This window comes from Pyrgilauda ruficollis, unplaced genomic scaffold, assembly GCF_017590135.1.
Source record: "Pyrgilauda ruficollis isolate IOZ18807 unplaced genomic scaffold, ASM1759013v1 scaffold9, whole genome shotgun sequence".
Lineage (NCBI taxonomy): Eukaryota > Metazoa > Chordata > Aves > Passeriformes > Passeridae > Pyrgilauda > Pyrgilauda ruficollis.
In genome coordinates this window covers 9,544,646-9,561,574 of record NW_024531043.1, presented here as the reverse complement: position 1 = coordinate 9,561,574, position 16,929 = coordinate 9,544,646, and the positions used below count along the sequence as shown (strand labels likewise).

At 63.0% G+C, this 16,929-nt stretch overlaps 2 protein-coding genes across 5 annotated transcripts; both read right to left on the bottom strand.

Annotated features, from left to right (window-relative positions):
• Positions 1-3,872: 3,872 nt before the first annotated feature.
• Positions 3,873-12,318, bottom strand: TRPV4 (transient receptor potential cation channel subfamily V member 4). 3 transcript variants are annotated; one of them, XM_041488929.1, is made up of 16 exons: positions 12,244-12,318; positions 9,563-10,007; positions 8,374-8,546; positions 8,081-8,233; positions 7,810-7,950; positions 7,423-7,721; positions 6,801-6,980; positions 6,558-6,716; positions 6,362-6,454; positions 6,125-6,198; positions 5,875-6,040; positions 5,609-5,675; positions 5,073-5,386; positions 4,813-4,940; positions 4,492-4,613; positions 3,873-4,356 (listed from the first exon to the last, which is right to left on the bottom strand). In XM_041488929.1, exons 2-16 carry the CDS (start codon positions 9,925-9,927, stop codon positions 4,214-4,216), a joined length of 2,577 nt encoding a protein of 858 aa, XP_041344863.1. In that variant the 5' UTR covers positions 9,928-10,007; positions 12,244-12,318; the 3' UTR covers positions 3,873-4,213. The 3 variants fall into 3 exon arrangements, with proteins under 3 accessions (XP_041344863.1, XP_041344862.1, XP_041344864.1); XM_041488928.1 differs by lacking the exon at positions 12,244-12,318 and adding an exon at positions 12,079-12,209; XM_041488930.1 differs by lacking the exon at positions 12,244-12,318 and adding an exon at positions 10,102-10,334.
• Positions 12,319-12,748: 430 nt separating this feature from the next.
• On the bottom strand, positions 12,749-15,939 carry LOC121365025 (glycolipid transfer protein). 2 transcript variants are annotated; one of them, XM_041488862.1, is made up of 5 exons: positions 15,347-15,574; positions 14,615-14,676; positions 14,286-14,419; positions 13,640-13,790; positions 12,749-13,482 (listed from the first exon to the last, which is right to left on the bottom strand). In XM_041488862.1, the coding sequence occupies exons 1-5, from the start codon at positions 15,447-15,449 to the stop codon at positions 13,300-13,302; spliced, it is 633 nt and encodes a 210-aa protein (XP_041344796.1). In that variant the 5' UTR covers positions 15,450-15,574; the 3' UTR covers positions 12,749-13,299. The 2 variants fall into 2 exon arrangements, 1 of the variants encoding a protein (XP_041344796.1); XR_005956941.1 differs by having other exon boundaries at positions 13,342-13,482; positions 13,640-13,759; positions 15,347-15,939.
• Between the last annotated feature and the right edge of the window lie 990 nt (positions 15,940-16,929).

Here is a 16,929-nt window from a genome sequence, read left to right as displayed (position 1 = left end):
AAATGATAAAAAAAGAAAAAAAAAAAAAAAAAGAAAAAAAAAACCAACACAAAACCCGCAAGCCGTGTGTCCGGATGGTGTTTTTCCCAAAGTAAAACCAGGATCTTGCTGGATGTGTGCTCTGGAGTCTCTTTGCTTTGCTGTGGCCTCCCCCAGAGCCAGGACACCCCCCCTGCTCCCAGAGATTTTTAGGGCACGGTGGAGCACCTATAAATAACCTGTTAACGATGCTGAGCCATTAATCCCAGCACCAGTCTCTGCCTCACACCCAAGGGGTGGCACATGGGACAAATCCCTGGATTAGGGCTGTGGCCTCACGTGCACCCTTGGGATGCCCGTCCCTCATGGAGCAGTGGGTGCCAGGGTCAGGCACCGCGTCCCCATCCTGTCACCAGTGCAGGGGGTGGCATCTCCACTGCCATCCGTCACTCCTGTTCCCACTGGGTTTCCATTTTAGGGCCATTCCTGGTGCCCAGGTGGGGTGGGGGCTCTGGTGGCCCTGAATCCGACCCCGCTGCTCTGCCCAGCAGGATATCCACAACAGGATAATGGGACTGAATCCCAAATTGATCCTGGCTGTGGATGCATCTCCCCGGCCTCTGTGTCCCACAGTGGGACACACGGCGTGGCCTTATCCCAGCCAGAGAGGGGACAGGGTGACAGAGCTGCCTTCTGTGCATGACCAGGAGGGTATGGGGATGGGATGGGATGGGATGGGATGGGATGGGATGGGATGGGATGGGATGGGATGGGATGGGATGGGATGAGATGGGACAGGATGGGATGGGTACCAAGGGGAATCAATGGGAACCAATGGGAATGGGAATGGGAATGGGAATGGGAATGGGAACAGGATGAGGATGGGAATGAGGGTGGGGATGGAATGGGATGAGTTGGGATAGGGATGTGGGTAGGACAAGGAGAAGATGGGAATGAGATGGAGACAGGGATGTGGATAAGAATGGGGAAGGGGATGAAGATGGCGATGGGATGGGATGGGATGAGGATGGGATGAGGACAAGGACACAGCCACGTGCCTGGAGCTGCCCCATGGCTGAGGCCAGGGCTGGCAGCTCCATTTGCCTCCTCTGCTCTGTCACCACAACGGCGTGCATGGCTCCGCCGGTATTTATGGCACGCCGGGAGGGGACCTCTCTGTCACCAGCAGCAGCGAGCAGCGTGACAGCCGATCCGGGGAACAAAGAGAAATTGGGACAAAAGGAAATTCTCACAGAGGTTAACATTACTGCTGGGGGGGTGCCACTGCCTGCCTGCGCGTTAAAATTATTCCGTCTGGAGGAAGATCTTCGCTCAGATCTTTGTCATTAAAAAGACGCCACATCAAAGGAATGTGAGGCTGGAGCTTGGCGGGGCTGCTGGGGGCAGGGCAGCCCCTCCTTGGGGACCCCCTGCACCAAAGGGGGACTCTACAGAGGCTGGGGTGCACAGAGCCGTGCTGGGGGCTCCAGGAGAAACTTTGCTCCGTCAGCGGTGCCCGTGGGAGGAGGATTCATTAGCGCTGCCTCCATCAGATTTCCCAGCTCGCCATAAATCAGGGCGAGCGGCTGGGAGCGACGGCGCGATCCATCTTGCAGGTCTCCGAGTCATTACATTTCATTAGGAGGTGTGCGGGGGTTTTTATTATTTAGCAGGTTAATTCTCCCCTCAGATCGCTCCTTGGGAGGAGGATTTCTCTGGGCACGGGGAGGCTTCAAGTGAGGAATGCAAAACAAATGGGTTCCTCCTTGGTGGGCACCTGCTGCAGTGCCAGCTCTGGCAGGTGCAGGTGAGCACATGGGGACACAAAATGTGCACAGACACTGGTGGGAGATGGGGCAGGGACACCTGAGGTACAATCCAGCACCGAGGATGAAGACACCACAACCCACTGCCCTCCCATTCTGTGGGGCACAGCATGCACGAGCACTGTGGGAACACACAAGGAAACAATGCTGCTTCTGGCCTACAAATACCTTCCTGTTCAAATTATACCACTAATAATACCAATAATAATACAAATTTCTAAGTGCACGAGGCTGATATTAAACTTAGCCTTTGCTGTTTGGGAGCGAGGAGGAGAGACAGGCAGTATAAATTGCACGGCTGCAAAAGGACTTAAAAAAACCCATCTCTCATTTTGATTGATATTAGCTTCACAAATTAAGCTTTAGATTTATCTAAAAATAAATTTGCTTCCACGCTCCGCATTCTGGATGACAAGTGCTTTTCTCTTCCCTTTGTTGGGTTTGTCATCTCTGGCAGGGCGGCACGGGGAGGGGCGGGAGGGGGCCGGGGCCGAGCACCCCCCGTTCGCCGGCCCCCCGCTGCCTCCATCACCACAGCTGAGGGTGAAACAGCTCCAGGCTTGGTGGGGCAGGGGGTAAAAGGGCCAAAGTCAATCCCTGAGGGTGGCAGAGGCCTGCTGTGCTGGGATGTCACCATGGTGGCTGTGGTGTCCCCGTCCTCACAGAGCCACCGCGGGTGCAGAGCGATGGTGCAGGGGCTTGGTGACAGCTGTCCTTCCACACCCCAGGTCTTTTTAAAGCTCACTGATATGTGGCCTCTTGGCTTTGGGGCATCGAGAGCTGCATGGGAGGGGAGAAAATTGGTTTATGTCTCATTTTACTGGAAAATCCCATCTCTGGTGCTGCAGCTGGGGGCAGAGCCCATCTCTGGCTGTTCCTGAGCTCCTCAGCCACCACACACGGCCCAGCCAGGACTGCCCACTGTGGATCTGTGACCACCCACTCGGGTGAAAGCCAAGTTCATTGTTTTCACCCAAGATCCAGCCTAGAAGCAGAGCAGCTCAGCTCCTCATTCGATTATGAAGCAGGAGCCGCCACCTCCGCCTCTCCCGAGGAGCAATAATGAAACATATTCATCCCTCACCCTGGGGAAATACTTAAACCACAATATGAGAGATGTATGTAAATCACATTTAAACGGAGACGGTGCCGTTAACGCTGACGGCGACTCATCAAGTTGGAAGATGAAGTGTCCCCTCTGCTGCTAAAGCGTTTGCTGAGAGAGCTGGGCTGTCCCCAGGCCCTGGCCAGGGTCTCTGCCAATGTCACCATGCCACTGGTGCCCGCCCAAAGCGCTCCTTCACACCCGCACAAAGTTCAGCTGTTAAAGGAACGCTCACCAGTGCAGGTGGCTGGGAGGATGAGGAGGAAAGGAGTTACAGAGGGGTGATGGATGGGATGGGCTGAGGATGGGAATGGGATAGGGATCCATGGGGATGGGCTAGGGACAGAATGGGGATGGGGTACGGATGTTATGGGGATGCGGAGAGCTGGTTTGCCGCTGCCCGGTAGCGGCCCCACCCCTGAGCTCGGGGTGCGGGGTCAGCCCGGCCCGGGCTCCCCGCGCCCGCCGGGGCCGGGCCCGCATCGCGCGGTGTGGGCTGCCCTCCAGTGGAGAGACCGTGCACGGCACCCCTGCACCGCACCTGTGCATCGCATCCATGTGTCACACCTGTGCATCGTATCCCTGCACCACACCTGTGCATCGTAACCGTGCACCGCACCTGTGCATTGTATCCATGTGTCACATCTGTGCATCCCATCCATGTGTCACACCAGTGCATTATATCCATGTGTCACACCAGTGCATCGTATCCATGTGTCACACCTGTGCATCGCATCCATGCGTCACACCTGTGCATCATCACATCCCTGTACCACACCTCTGCACCACGGCCCTGCGCTGCATCCGTGCACCACACCTGAGCTCATCTCGATGGGTGACCATGCCCAAAGGCACGGCATGGCTTGGCCTGGTTTGGCTCGGCTTGGCACGGCCGGGGAGCAGGCAGCTCCTCCCTGCGAGCCCTGCCGGCAGCGCGGCTGTCCCACCCGGAATCACCCAGCGCCGGGAGGGCACGGCGGTGGCGCGCCAGTCTTTATTACTAAATAAATAACCGTATAAATCTTGTGCAAAACTCTGTGGCAAAACCTCGGCGGGGGCCGTGCTCCCCACCCCGGGCCGAGGCACGGCACGGCACGGCACAGCGAGGTGAAGCTGGAGCTCGCCGGTGAGAGCCGCGACCGCGGGCAGCGCCGGGCCCCGATGCGGGCGGGACAGCGGCTGCCGGAGGGGACACAGGCTGCGCGAATCCCTGAGGAGCAGACAAGCACCATCGAGCCCAGTCGCGGTTCCGGAGCCGCTCCGGGGGCCCGGGCAGAGTCCATCAGCTGCCGGTGCTGCCATGCTAGAGCGGGGAGCTCGGGGCATGGCCGTGCCGCCGGTCCCGCGGCTCGGCTGTGCCCAAGGTGCCCAGGGGCACCACCACCTCCTCCGGCGGGCAGCTCTTGTTCAGCTCCACCACGCGTGGCACCACCGTCGACCACCGATCTGTGGAGAGGGGGGGAGATGCGCAAAGCCGGGGGCCTGTGGCGGCTCGCCAAGCCCCCAGATCTGCTCCTGGGGCTCATCAGAGGCTGCAAGCAGCATCCTGGGGGATGTGCCAGCCCACAGCAGGGCGCTCACCTCTTCGCAGCCGGCCCATGGTGTGGGAGAAGCCGTAGTACTGGTATGTGTCGCTCTTGCCCGGGTCCTCACTGATGATGCCCAGGTTCTGGTTCCAGTGGGACCAGTTCACCTCGTCCACCCTGTGGGGAAGGTCAGACCCGCAGGGGCTGCACGGAGTGCCCGGGAGCCGGGGCGGGACCCTCGGCACCCACCGGCAACGCCAGCTCCCTCCAGACCACTACGAAGCACCCAGCAAATGAGTGCACGGTGCCAGCCCCCCAAAAATGCTGCTGGGAGAGGCTCAGCTGCTCCCCAGCCTCCGAGGGAGCCCACCTTTACCTGAAGCACCAGCGGCGGTCAGGGGTCCCGTCCGTGCCCTTCCCCACCGTGACCATCTCCCCCGAGCGGAAGGCTTTCCGCAGGAACACTGGGAAGGAGCGCTCGATGTCCAGGATGGTGGTGGCCCACTGCCAGGGACACCAGGGACTGCTTGAGCATGGAGGTGCCTTGCCCATGGAGCTTGGGATGTCTCAGGATGTGCAGCCCCCAGGGCACAGACAGCTCCTGGAGCCCCCATCCCGCCACCCCCAGGGTGGTACCTGCAGCTTCCAGATGTGCTTGCTCTCCTTGGAGACTTGGCCCACGGTCTCGCCCATGAGGGCGATGAGCATGTTGAGGAGGAGCACAAAGGTGAGGATGATGTACGTGACGAGGAGGATGATGAAGACGCCGGGGTATTTGGCGCTCTCGAGCATCTCCAGGTCGCCCATGCCGATGGTGAGCTTGAAGAGGTCGAGCAGGAAGGTGCTGAAGGTCTGGCTGTCCCGGCAGGAGGGGTAGGTGGGCACCGTGCAGTTGGACTTCTCGCTGCAGGACTCGCTGCTGGGACACGGGTTGAGGAGGGACACCAGGGCTGGGGGAGAAGGGACAGGGACAGCGAGTCCGCAGGGGCAATGGCAAGGACAGGATCCACAATGGGCCCCAGTGTGGCTCCATGCTGGCTGAGACCTTCTCCACCATGACAGGAGGCAAAGGTTGAGCCTGTGGGTAGGTGGGATGGAGCTGGGGGTCTGCAGCCCCCTGCCCAGCCATGCTGAGCCACAGGGCTTGTCCCTCCCCCAGCCAGGCTGGTTACCTGATGCGTAGCCAATCATGAAGAGCAGGTAGACCAGGAGGAAGCGGAACAAGTCTTTGAAGAGGATCTAAAAGTGATGGAGAGCAGGGTGAGGTGTGCTGGACCACAGCATCATCATCAAGCTGTGCCACCGGCACAGCTGGGCTGGGAGCAGGGCAGTGGAGAGCCACAGGAACCCTTCACAAAGCCTTGAGGGACCTCTCGAGGCTGCACTTCCACAGGAGGATCACCCCTGGAGAAGGACAAGACCCACGACCCCACCAGACCTTCTGGATCATGATGCTGTAGGTCCCTGTCAGCTTGAGCCCACGGGTGAAGTACAAGGCGTTCATCCAGCCCAGGACCAGCGCGAAGACCATGACAGCCAGGTAGGCCTCGATGCCACCCAGGTACAGCCCCGCCGTGACAATCACCAGCACCGAGTAGATGAAGCTGCAGGAGAGCTGGGGTCAGACCCTGCAGCCACGAGCCTGGGGGATATGTGGCTCGTGGTGGCCCTGGGGGTTCCCCACGTACTAGAGCAGCTGGAAGGAGCCATCTATGAAGAAGGAGTTCACACCTGGGCACTTCTTCATGAACAGGTCTTTAATCTGTGGGAGAGAGGCAGAAGTTGGAGGGTCTCAAGTGGCAGGGTCCCCATGGCTGGGGCCACTTTGGCAGTGGTGGATGCTTCAGGGGACCGGGCTGTCACCCCTGGAGACCCCAAAGAGTTCAGTGGTCCCAGGGGAGGACGCCCTGCCTTGCCACACTGACGTTTGTGCAGAAGAAGAGGATTCCAGTGAGGAGGGTGATGATCTCCCCGGCCAGGCGCAGGTAGTCGGCGGTGGTGGTGTAGGGGTAGGGTGGCTGTGGGGGGAGCACAGAGCTGAGCTGCTGCCCCATCCCCTGGGACAGAGCCCTGGCCAACCCCCCTGCAAGGCCGTGGGGCTGTGCCAGCCCGGGGACTCACGGGGCCTTCCATGGGGCGGTAGTAGGCAATGAGGGTGAAGATGATCATGGCGCTGAGGTAGGAGACCACGCTGATGTAGAAGGAGACAGCCCCAAACTTGCGCCACTTGTCCCTCAGCAGCTCGTTGATGGGCTCCACTGCCAGCATCTCGTGGCGGTTCTGGTGGGACACGGCTGCTGGCAGAGGGGACAGGGCCACCCAGTCCCCTCCAGAGCCCTCCCAGTCCCCCCCAGCCCTGCACACCTCGATCTTGCTGTTGTAGACGAGGATCTCCAGCACGGACACCTCCTCCCCACAGGTGTCCAGCGAGGAGAGGTCATAGAGGGAGGAGTAGACAGGGCCATAGGCCCAGTCCTTGAACTTCCTGGAGAGGTGCCGGGCGTCCTCATCCGTGATTTCCCTCCGGATGATGTGCTGGAAGATCTGCCAGAGGGAGGGAGGACTGCTAACCACAGACCTGGCCCCATCTGCTTGGGGCACCCTGCCCTCCTCCCACCCCATCCTGGCTGCATCCCCCAAGGCCCCCCCTGCACCCCAGGGGCTCAGGGTGCTCCCAGGTGCTCCTGGGGTGATGGAGGCACTGTTGCAGCCCTGCAGGATGCTGCAGCTTTTGCATTTTTGGTGACTCCCCTGCCTGCCCCACCAGAGGCCAAGGGCAGGTCAGGGGAGAAGATGGGCTGTGTGAGACTGTGGAGTTAATTGGGAAAGGGCCAGAACGCAAAGGGGTGTTAATTAGCCAGGTTAATAGGGCTGCGCATCCAGGTTTCCACCAGCATCTGCAGAGAGAAGCCGTGCATGCACTGAGTGTGACAGGGCTCAGCAGGGACGGCAGGGAGACCTCCCCAATACGGGGGGGACACCGTACCCCGATCTTGCCGGTCTTGGCTGCCATCATGAGCGGGGAGAGGCCGTCGTTGTTGAGCAGAGTCTCCAGGTTGGTGTCGGGGAAGAGCTTGGCGCACTTGACGAGGAGCAGGTCGTACATCTTGGTGACAAACTTGGTGTTCTCGCGGGTGTTGTCGGCGATGGCCACCAGGGCGTGCAGCACGGTGTTGCCGCGGGAGTCCTGGCGCCGCAGGTCCGCCTGCTTGTGCCCGTTCTCCGTCAGGTAGTGCACGATGTGCGGCTGGTTGGTGCAGGCGGCCAGCGAGAGGGGCAGCTCACCTGCGGCGACAACACCGCGGCTCCTGTCGCTCCATCCTCGCTGCGGGGACATCTGGGGGCGCAGCCCCCCAAATCCCTCCCTGCTCACCGAAGTAGAAGTAGCCGCCCTCGCCCTTGGGCTGGAAGAAGCGGCCGCGGGCCTGGGCATGCACGTCTGCTCCCTTCTCCACCAGCAGCTCCACGTAGTGCTTGCAGCGGCGCTCGATGGCGATGTGCAGGGCTGTCTGACCTGTGCCACCCGTCAGCCACCGCCGTGCCCCGCCACTTCCCCCGCGTCCCAGCCTTCCCAGTCCCTTCTCCGGTCCCTGAACCACCCCAGCGTCCCCAGGCGGGGCCAGCAGTGGCCCCACGCCCCCCACCTCGGTAGTAGACGTCCCTGAAGGGCGAGTTGATGAACTCGCGCATGTTTCCCGTCTTCTCGGCGATGTCCAGCAGCACCGGGATGGTGTCGTTCTTGCCGCCGCTCAGGTTGAGCAGGGCTTTGGGCAGGCACGTCTTTCCCGTGGAGGGCTCTGCGAGTGGAGGGTGCTGAGGGGGGGCCAGGGCAAGCCCCTCAGGCCCCTGGCTCCCCATGCCAGAGCTGTGCATTCCCATCCCCCAGGAACACAGGGATCGCCAGTGGCACCAGGGCAGGGAATAGCCAGGTCCTCACCTCGGAACTCCTCGTCTGTCAGGCGCTTCTTGTGGGTGAGCAGGAAGGAGAGGAGCCCATCCAGGCCGGCCGGGGACCCCCGGGAGACGATGTCGAAGAGGATGGGTCTGTTGAAGACCTTGAGGACGGGGGGCGGGTCGGGAGCCGGTCCCTTTGCGGCGGCCGGCTGCTTCCTGCGGGAGAAACGCCAGCGCTGGCAGCAGGAGCCGCTGCCTCGGCTGTCCCCACCTGTGCGACGAGCTTGAGGGTGCTCAGCCACTGGGGACAGGCACGTGGGGACACCTCCCGGCCGGGGTCACCGGTGAGGCCAGGGCAGCCTCCCCATCCACAGCAGCCCAGTGCTCCCGGTGCCTTCCCAGCTCCCACCCAGGTGCTGCAGCGCTTGGGGCCCCCAGCTGTGCCCCCCGGGAGGGACGGGCCGCGGGTTTGTCGCGCTCCGGCACCACGGGTGAAGCCAGACCGGTCGGAGCAGTCTGCAGCAGGGCGGGGGTGGGGATGGACCGGGGGCAGCTCCGGGCACCGGGAATGGAGGCAGGACTTTTGGCGGCTGCCCCAGCCGGGGACTTCCAGTCTGTGGGCTCATGGAGCATCCTGGCCCCCTCCAACCACCTCCACGGGGAACATCCCGCTCTCCTAAGCCGGTGGCACCCCTGGGTGGGGACACTGGCGGGCCGCCCCAGGTGCCCGGCACAGAGGGGCATTGTGCGTCCGGCCGCGGGCTGCCCCCCCCGGCTCCGGTTTCCTGGCGCGGGCAGGGCGGAGGCCCTCCTGAAAAGCCCTTTCATGCCGCAGCCAGACGGCCGCACCGGCCAGGGGAGCGGCCGGGCGCACAGAGCCTCTTTCATGGCTCCCGCAAGGGGGAAGGGGAGCGAGCTCCGCGGTACAGGGGGCTGCGGAGCCCCACCACGGCATGGCACTGGGACTCGCTGGGAGCTGCTCCGTCTGCCCAAAGCGCCCGAAAATGCTGCTCGGAGGTTCGCCCACGTCCCCTGCTACTGAACGTCCCCATCCCCAGCCGGGTGTCCCCAGCTGAACGTCCCCATCCCCACCGGAGTGTCCCAAACAGAACATCCCCATCCCCAGCCGGGTGTCCCCAACTGAACGTCTCCATCCTCAGCCGGGTATCCCCAGCTGAATATCCCCACCGGGCTGTCCCCATCCCAGCACCCCGCGGGGGTCCCATACTCACTCCGCGACCCTCCTGCGCCAGCGCTTGTTTTCGCTGGGGTGGTGGCGGTAGGTGCCGTAGTCGAACAGGGAGTCCATGGGGGCTTTCTTGGGCGCGGGGACCACGGGGGACTCGTAGATGGTGGCCTCCAGCAGCTCCATGGGCTTCGGGGCGCCTTTCCGAAAGGCCCCGTGGAATTTCATGCGGAGGTTTTGCTTTCCATCCCCGGCGCCGGGGGGACCCCGGGCTGCCTCGGCGGTGCTCGGGGTGTCCTCGCTCTCGAACAGGTTGGCCAGAGAGGAGAGCGGGAAGGATTCGTTCTGGAGGGAGCCGTCCTCCCCCGCGCCCTCCCCGGCATCGCGCGGGGCGTCTTCGCTGTCTGCCATGGCCCCTGCCCGGAGGGACGGGCACGACCGACCTGCCTGGCTGGCTGTGACCCCCGGCTCCTTCCACGAGAGCAGGAGACCTGGCAGCGGAAAACCCCGTGTCAGCCCCAAAACACCCTCCCCATCCTCTCCGCCGGGCTCCGAGCCCCGCGGCGGGACAGGTCCCACACCCACCCTGGCAGAGGCTGGGGCCGGCAGGACCCGCTGTAGCTCAGAGTCTCCCGGACGGTCCTGCCTTGTCCCGGCTCTCCTCGGCACCCACCTACCCGCTGCGGGGACCCCTCACGTCTGCGGGGGCCCCTCCGGCTGCGGCGCTGCCCTGCTGGGCGAGGGCGAGCCCGGCCCCGCTGCGGTCAGCCGGGGTGCAGCCCAGGACAGGGCACAGAGCAGACCCTGTGCGCTGCGATCTGCCGCCCAAGGAAAGAAAACATTCCTTGGGATACTCCCCACATCCAAGGAAGCGTCCAGGGAAGCGCCCAGAGGCAGCAGGAGCTGCCACCGCAGCAGGGCTGGGAGCGGGGCCAGGGCTGCTCCTGATGCTCCACAACCCGGGGGGGCTCGGTGGGACCCGGATCGGGGCACCGGGAGGGGACGGGCGCGGCACGGGGGGGCTGCAGCCGGCGGGAGGGCAGGAGCAGCGGCTGGGACAAGAAATTACGGGTTTGGGTTGCCCAGAGGGACTTGGAGATAAAGGAGAGACGTGCCTTCAGCGCGGCCAGCAGAGCACTGTACCGTGTCACCGCGTCCTGCCCGCCGCGTCCGGGACACGGACAGGTGACCGACCCCAGGCACTCCCCCAGCCCCGCTTTCCACCAAAACCCTGCGGCGAAACCCAGCAGCGTTAGGGCTCAGCACAGCTCCCGCCCGCGGGGAGCTCAGCCCTCCCGGACGGAAAAAGCAGCGGGAAACGTGTCATTTTGTGCTGGGCTGAAGCTCTGTGCGACAAGCCACAGTGGCAGGCTGGGATCTGTCAGGAGAGGGCTCGAGTGAGGCAGAGGGTCCTGGCAGCCACGCGGGGCTCCCGTGGGCACGGGGGATGAGGGTGGCAAACGGCCCCAAATCCTGCAGGGACAGGGAGGGGGCTCAGGCAGTGGTCCCTTCTCCCTGCCACCCTTGGGGACACCCAGCGGGGCTGGGGGACACCCAGAAAAGACAGCGCATCCCTAGGGGACACAGAGCTGACAGTTTCTCCTCTTTGCTGACTTTCCTGCCATCCCCGTCTCTGCAAGAAATTCCACAAGCACCTGCCAAAGCCCGCAGGTCCCACATCCCGACCCCATGCAGACAGGGGCCCTCGGATGGCTGGTTTGACCTTGTACAAGGGAGGAGAGGGAATTGCCAAGCACACGGACCCTGCGGGCTAGGAATGGGGACGGAGCACCTGACCTGTCCAGCCTGTGCTGGGACCCGGAAAAGTGCAGCTTTAGGGAAAACCTGGACACGGCACGGGATGTCCCACTCCTGCTGTCACCGGGTGAAGGTGACAGCTTGAAGCTTGTGTGGGAAATGAGGGACTCAGGGCTGGTGGTGTCAGCCCAGGTGCTGCCAGGAAAGGTGCTGTCACAGGGGTTTGATTTGGCCCCTTCATTATTTGGGTTTGGATTTTTCAAACTTCCTCACCTCATGGAATAACTGAGTCAAGGCACAGCTCTCGCATCCAACACAAACCCCACCTGTGCTCCCACCTCTTCCCAGCTTCCCACCGAGGTACCTCCCAGTTGGACCAGTGTCCCCAGTCAGTGCCCAGTCCTGCCCACCACGGGAGCATGGACGCTGTCACCAACACCGGGATGTGCAGGGACATCTATGGGTGGGTGGCAGGGAGGGTGTCCCATGACATTAAAGGGTGATCCGGTGGGAGTGAATCACTGAAACCACAGCGGGTTCTAGTCGGAAATGCTCATCCCGAGCGATGCAGCTGCTTCCCAAAATCATCCTCACTGCTGGGCCCGCGCTCACCTCGGCAACAGCAGGAGCTCGGTGTGGGCAGCAGGGGGGGTTCGGAGCCGGTGGGAGCCCCCTCCTCAAAGCTCTGTCTGGGAACCCACCCGCACCCCAATCTCCTGAGTCCCCAGGCTGTCCGGACAGTGCCGGGGCATCCATGAGGGTCCACCTGGCCCAGCCCAGCTCAGCCCTCGACCCCGGCCTCACCTGGGGTCTCCATCCTGTCCCAGTCCCCGTGTGCTGCCCGGAGAGCTCCATCCTGCCCGTTTCCGTGTCCCCGCACTGGAGGCTCCATCCAGCCCCCGGTGCCCGTGTCCCGGCCCGTCCCACTCCCGGTCGTGCCCCCCGCTGCCCGCTCCCCCGGTTCCGTACCGCCAAAGGTCCCGTGGAAAGTCCCGTAGGCTCCGGCGCCGCCGAGTCGCCCGGGGCCGGTCCCCAGCGCGGCCCCTCCCCGCCCCGGCCCCGGCTCCAGCGGCGGAGGCGCCACCGGGACCCGCCCTCGGGATCGGCCCCCGACCGCCCCCGGGCAGTCTCCCGGGAACACCGGCCACAAAACAGCCCAGAAGGGACAGCCCCAAAATACCTTCCAAAAAATAAGCCCCCAGGAAAAACGTCTCTGGCACAGCCCTCCCAAAGAACAGCTCCAAAAACCCTCCCATAAACAGCTCTCCCAGGATACAGCTTCAAAACAGCCTCTCAGGAACAGCTCCAAAACATCCTCCTCAAAACTCTCCTGAAAACGGCTCCACTAGGAAAAAAAAACCCGAATTTCCTCACCCAAAACAGCCCTGCCAGGAACAGCCCCAAAACACCTCCCCTAAAACAGTCTCCCCAAACACCCTTTGGGGCTGACACAGCCCCAAATGAGGCTCCCAGGCCACGGGTACTGTCAGTTTTTATTAATTGCTGCTCCTGGGGCTCATAAGGCACCGCAAACAACACGGGGACAGTCCCTGGTTTCTGAATCCTAGCACAGGGGTTTGATCCCACGCCAGCACTGGAGGAGTTGGGATCACCCAGGAAAGTCATCAGCTCCTCCTCCATGGGCATCATTCCTGACAATCCAGTGGCAATCAACACAAGGTGCCCGTCGGTGGGTTCCAGGCACAGTCCAAGTGCCACTTCATTCATCAGCAGGACACTTCATTCCCTGCCCCACTGAAGACAGGAATCCAGGAGTTGGGACTAGAAACACTTGTTCTTCCTCTTGGGAAATCCAAGGGTGACACCCACAATTGTTTTATTGCCGTATTCATAATAGAAAGTTAATTACTGTTATTTTTTTGTTAGAAAAGACATTATCCACTGCAGATCCAGACAGGAATCGAAGTCACCGGAGAGCTGGGAGCCGCCCCAGCTGCCTCAGTGATGAAGACATAGGTAACACCCATCACACGTTATTTAATCTGTGCCAATCCTGTGCCAGCTTTAGGCTTTGTAGCTCAGCTCAGCGTTCATCTTCGTGTACATCTCATAAATTGCATCCAGGATTGGAGTGACCCTCGTGAGAAACTGGTGGATTTTTTCTATGCTTTCCTCTTCCTTGACTTCTTTACCCTTCTCCAAGGCCTTCAGCAAATCAGATTTGTAGGGAAGAGCATAGACCGAGCCCTATAAAACAGGGAGAGGGTGTTTGACTCCCACAACAGAGACCATGGGTTGGGCTGTTGCTATGTGCCAACGCTGTGGGGTCTCTGGACACTTGTCAGTGCACAGGAGCAGCTTTAGGGATGGTGTTTGGATGCTTGGAGAGGGAGGGAATGCTCACCGTGAAGAGCTTCTGCAGCATCCAGCCGTGGTATTTCTTCAGCGCGATCTCGTAAGCCTTCAAGGCGTTCACTCGGATGAGGTTGGGATGCTCCTCATCCCTCTCCCCGTCAGAGATGCTCTGCAGCAACACCAGAATGAATTTCAGACCCCTGGGAGAAGAGCAGAGATGTTTGGCTCAGGGAAGTGGGTTCTGCTTCCCCGCTTCCAGCCTGGTGTTTCCAAGCATCCCAAAACCCCACAGTCCCAGCAGTGCATCCCTCTCGCAGAGCTGGTGCCTGCCCCTGTGTGTCCATCCAGGGAAGAGAGAGAGGAGGGCTGCATGGAGCCCCCAGGGCAGGATGGACCACCAGGTGAGGCCAGGAGCTGGGCAGGGTCAGATGCAGCCCCGTGGATCCTCCAGGCACCGCAGGGTCCTGACCTGTCCAATTTGTGGGCTCATGCTCTGAGCTTGAACTCCCCTGTGCATTCCCAGGGTGGAGATTTGAGGAGGGCGTTCCCAACAGCTGTGCTCCCCACACACAGCACCCCACTGCCAGCTGCCCAGCCCACAGGGACCAGCCCAGCACACACAGCCTCCATTTGGAGCTCTCCAGCTCCCCACATGCCGGGACACAGCAGGAGCAGCTCCCGACGCCGTGAGTCACCTTTTCAACCACATCAGCGCCAGCGTCGCGCCTGTCCTGGGCCAGGCTGAGCCGTGCAGCTCCTTCTCCACCTCCAGGATGTTCTGAAGCGTTTTGAACTTGGCAGGGTTGGAGTCATAAACCGCCCGGATTTTCTGAGGGCAGAAAAGGGGATTGGCACCCAGGAGCAGGGACTTTGGGCAGGAGCTCTGGGAATAAACCTGTGACCGGGTGAGCCACTGCTGAGCCCAAAGTCCCCGTGGGAAGAAAAGCCTTTTGAAACACCTCCAGTCCCACAGCATCTCTCCCCAGGGATTCTCCTCTCTGAGCCCTCCCGAGTCCCTTCCTACCTTGATATTTCCAGTCAGGTCTGCTTTGACTGGCGAGTAGACGATGGGAGTCCCCAGGCAATCTGTGGAGACAGAGAGGGAGAGTTGTCAGACATTGGTGACACAGGGGATACCACAGACTTCCTGAAACCAACAGGTTTCACTTTAAGCACAACCCGGGCACTGAGTCTGAGACTAGAAAGGAATCTCAGAGCTTCATACGTGGCTGTTGGTCCTTGGGACAGCCCTGCCACCTACTGCGGCCCCACCAGCGACCTCCAATCCCCCTGGCTCCGGGACACAGCCCTGGCAGAACATCCTGGAACAGCCTGACCGGCACCGGACACTGCCCATCCACAGGCAGGCAGCCCCACGTCCTGCCCTTCCGGGGCTGCCACACAATAGCTGACATTGTGGAGGGCAGCGGGCACATCGTGCCACGAGGGCGGCCACGCCGACACCCACCCGTGTCCCGGCACGGGTGGGATCCATGGGTGGGATGGCAGCCCCGGGTGATGCCTCTGCATGGGGCGCTCCAGGGGACGGCAGGACGCTTCCCAGCGGGGCTGCTCGGCGGGTTTGACAGGATCGTGATGCAACCCCGGCCCTGGCAGAGCAGCCAAGCCCGGCGTGAGCCCTGGATCAGGTAGAGGGGCACCACCCAGAACTGGGGAGGGGGCACCCCGAGCGGCTGAGCCCGCAGCAGGCCTGGTCCCAGCCCGCATCTCCCAGCCCCGGCCACCCCGGTCTCACCGAAGAACGGCGGCAGGTGCGCCACGGCCTCCAGGAAGGGCAAAGTCTCGATCTGTTTATCAGCCGGCAGCGGCTTGAACTCGTGCTCCAGCAGCAGCGCCATGACCAGCACTCCTCTCCCCCTTTCCCCCTCACCGCTCCCCGGCTGAGGGGGCTCTGAGGCGGCGGGGGCCGACCCGGCAGCGCGCCCACGCCACGCTCCGCCCCCCTCCGCTCCGACCAATGGCTGCACATCAGCCGTACGGCCGGTGCGCAGCCATTGGTCGGAGAGGAGGAGGGCGGGACTTTCAGCCCAAGGAGGAGACCACACCCCCATCGCCCCCTCAGACTCGGGCCTGGCCGTGCCCGGGGCCGTGCGCTGCCCCGGCCGCGTTCCGAGCGCCGGGCGGGTCGGCGTTAATTATTCACTGGAGATAAATATTTTATAGGGAACAGATGGAAAACAAACCTCAACGCGCGGGAGTGATGACACACCTCAGTGAGGGGTTGGGTGGGAAAATGACACCGAGCGGGGACGCGGAGAGGTGATGAAGAGGTGGGAGCGGAGGGAGGCTCAGCCCGTCCGCTGCGTGGGGAGCGGACTTGCCGGTGACAGGGCCCCAGATGTGGTGTTTTTACCGGTTATGCTGGAAAAACAGGTCGTGGGGCGATAGCGATCGGTGCCTGGCAGGGCGGGTGCGGGTCCCCGGCGGGGGCTGCCGGCTGGTGCCGCCTCCCTCCCCGCTGCCAGGCTGCCGTGGTGCCCGGAGCCCGCCTGAGAGATGCCCGGAGCCCTCCCGGGACGCTTGAAGCCCCTCCCGGGGTGCCAGGACCAGTTCTGCGGTGCCCTGAGCCCAGCCCAGGGTGCTGGGAGCCTGTCCTGGGATATCCAGCTCTCACTTCGGGATGCCCGGAGCCATCTCGGGATGCCCGCAGCCCCGCCGGCAGTGCCCGGGCTGTCCCGGGTCACTCAGCGGCCGGTCCGCTCGGGTTCGCTGCGGGCGGCGCCGCGCTGGTGCCCTGCCAAGGCGGGCAGAAACAGAAACCTTTAACCCCTGAGATATTTACAGCGCCACAAACCCCGCGGTGCTGCGCGCTCCGAGCCCGGCCCGGGCTGTATCCGCACACCCTGCGAGCGCTCGCTCGGGCCGGGCCGGAGCGAACCGATCCCCCGCCGCCGCTCCATCTCCCGACCCTCCCTCTCTCCCCGCCTCCCTCCGTCGGTCCCCGCCTCCCTCCGTGCTCGCGGAGCCCGTCTCGCCGTGTCCCTCGGCGGGCGCCGTCGCGGGCGGGCGCGCTGCGATGTCGCTGTGGCTGCGGCGGGGCCGCGGCCCGGAGCGCAGGGCGGCCGAGCGGCGGGAGCTGCAGGAGCGCAGCCGGCAGCAGTGGGAGAGCACCAGCCGCGCCTTCGCCCGCGCCGCCGCCTGCTGCTCCCTGCAGGCGCGGTGGAGCCAGCCCCGCGTCCCCCCGCCCAGGTACGGCCGCGGTCCGGCGGGTGCCGGGGCGCTGCGGGGATGCCGCTGACCCCCGGTGTGTGCGGCAGCGCGGCGGCGGCGCGGCGGGACGCGGAGGAGGCGGCGGCGCGGCTGGAGCGGCGGCGGGAG

What these genes read in the sequence shown, in the direction of transcription:
- TRPV4 (XM_041488928.1), bottom strand. Translation starts at nt 12,166, where the DNA reads ATGGAGCCTCCAGTGCGGGGACACGGAAACGGGCAGGATGGAGCTCTC. An exon ending in GGACAGGATGGAGACCCCAG is followed by an intron (nt 10,008 to 12,078) that starts GTGAGGCCGGGG and finishes TTCCGCTGCCAG; the next exon opens with GTCTCCTGCTCTCGTGGAAG. An exon ending in GGGCGGCTACTTCTACTTCG is followed by an intron (nt 7,722 to 7,809) that starts GTGAGCAGGGAG and finishes TTGTCGCCGCAG; the next exon opens with GTGAGCTGCCCCTCTCGCTG.
- LOC121365025 (XM_041488862.1), bottom strand. Translation starts at nt 15,449, where the DNA reads ATGGCGCTGCTGCTGGAGCACGAGTTCAAGCCGCTGCCGGCTGATAAA. An exon ending in ACCTGACTGGAAATATCAAG is followed by an intron (nt 14,420 to 14,614) that starts GTAGGAAGGGAC and finishes TTCTGCCCTCAG; the next exon opens with AAAATCCGGGCGGTTTATGA. An exon ending in GCGCTGATGTGGTTGAAAAG is followed by an intron (nt 13,791 to 14,285) that starts GTGACTCACGGC and finishes CTCTTCTCCCAG; the next exon opens with GGGTCTGAAATTCATTCTGG.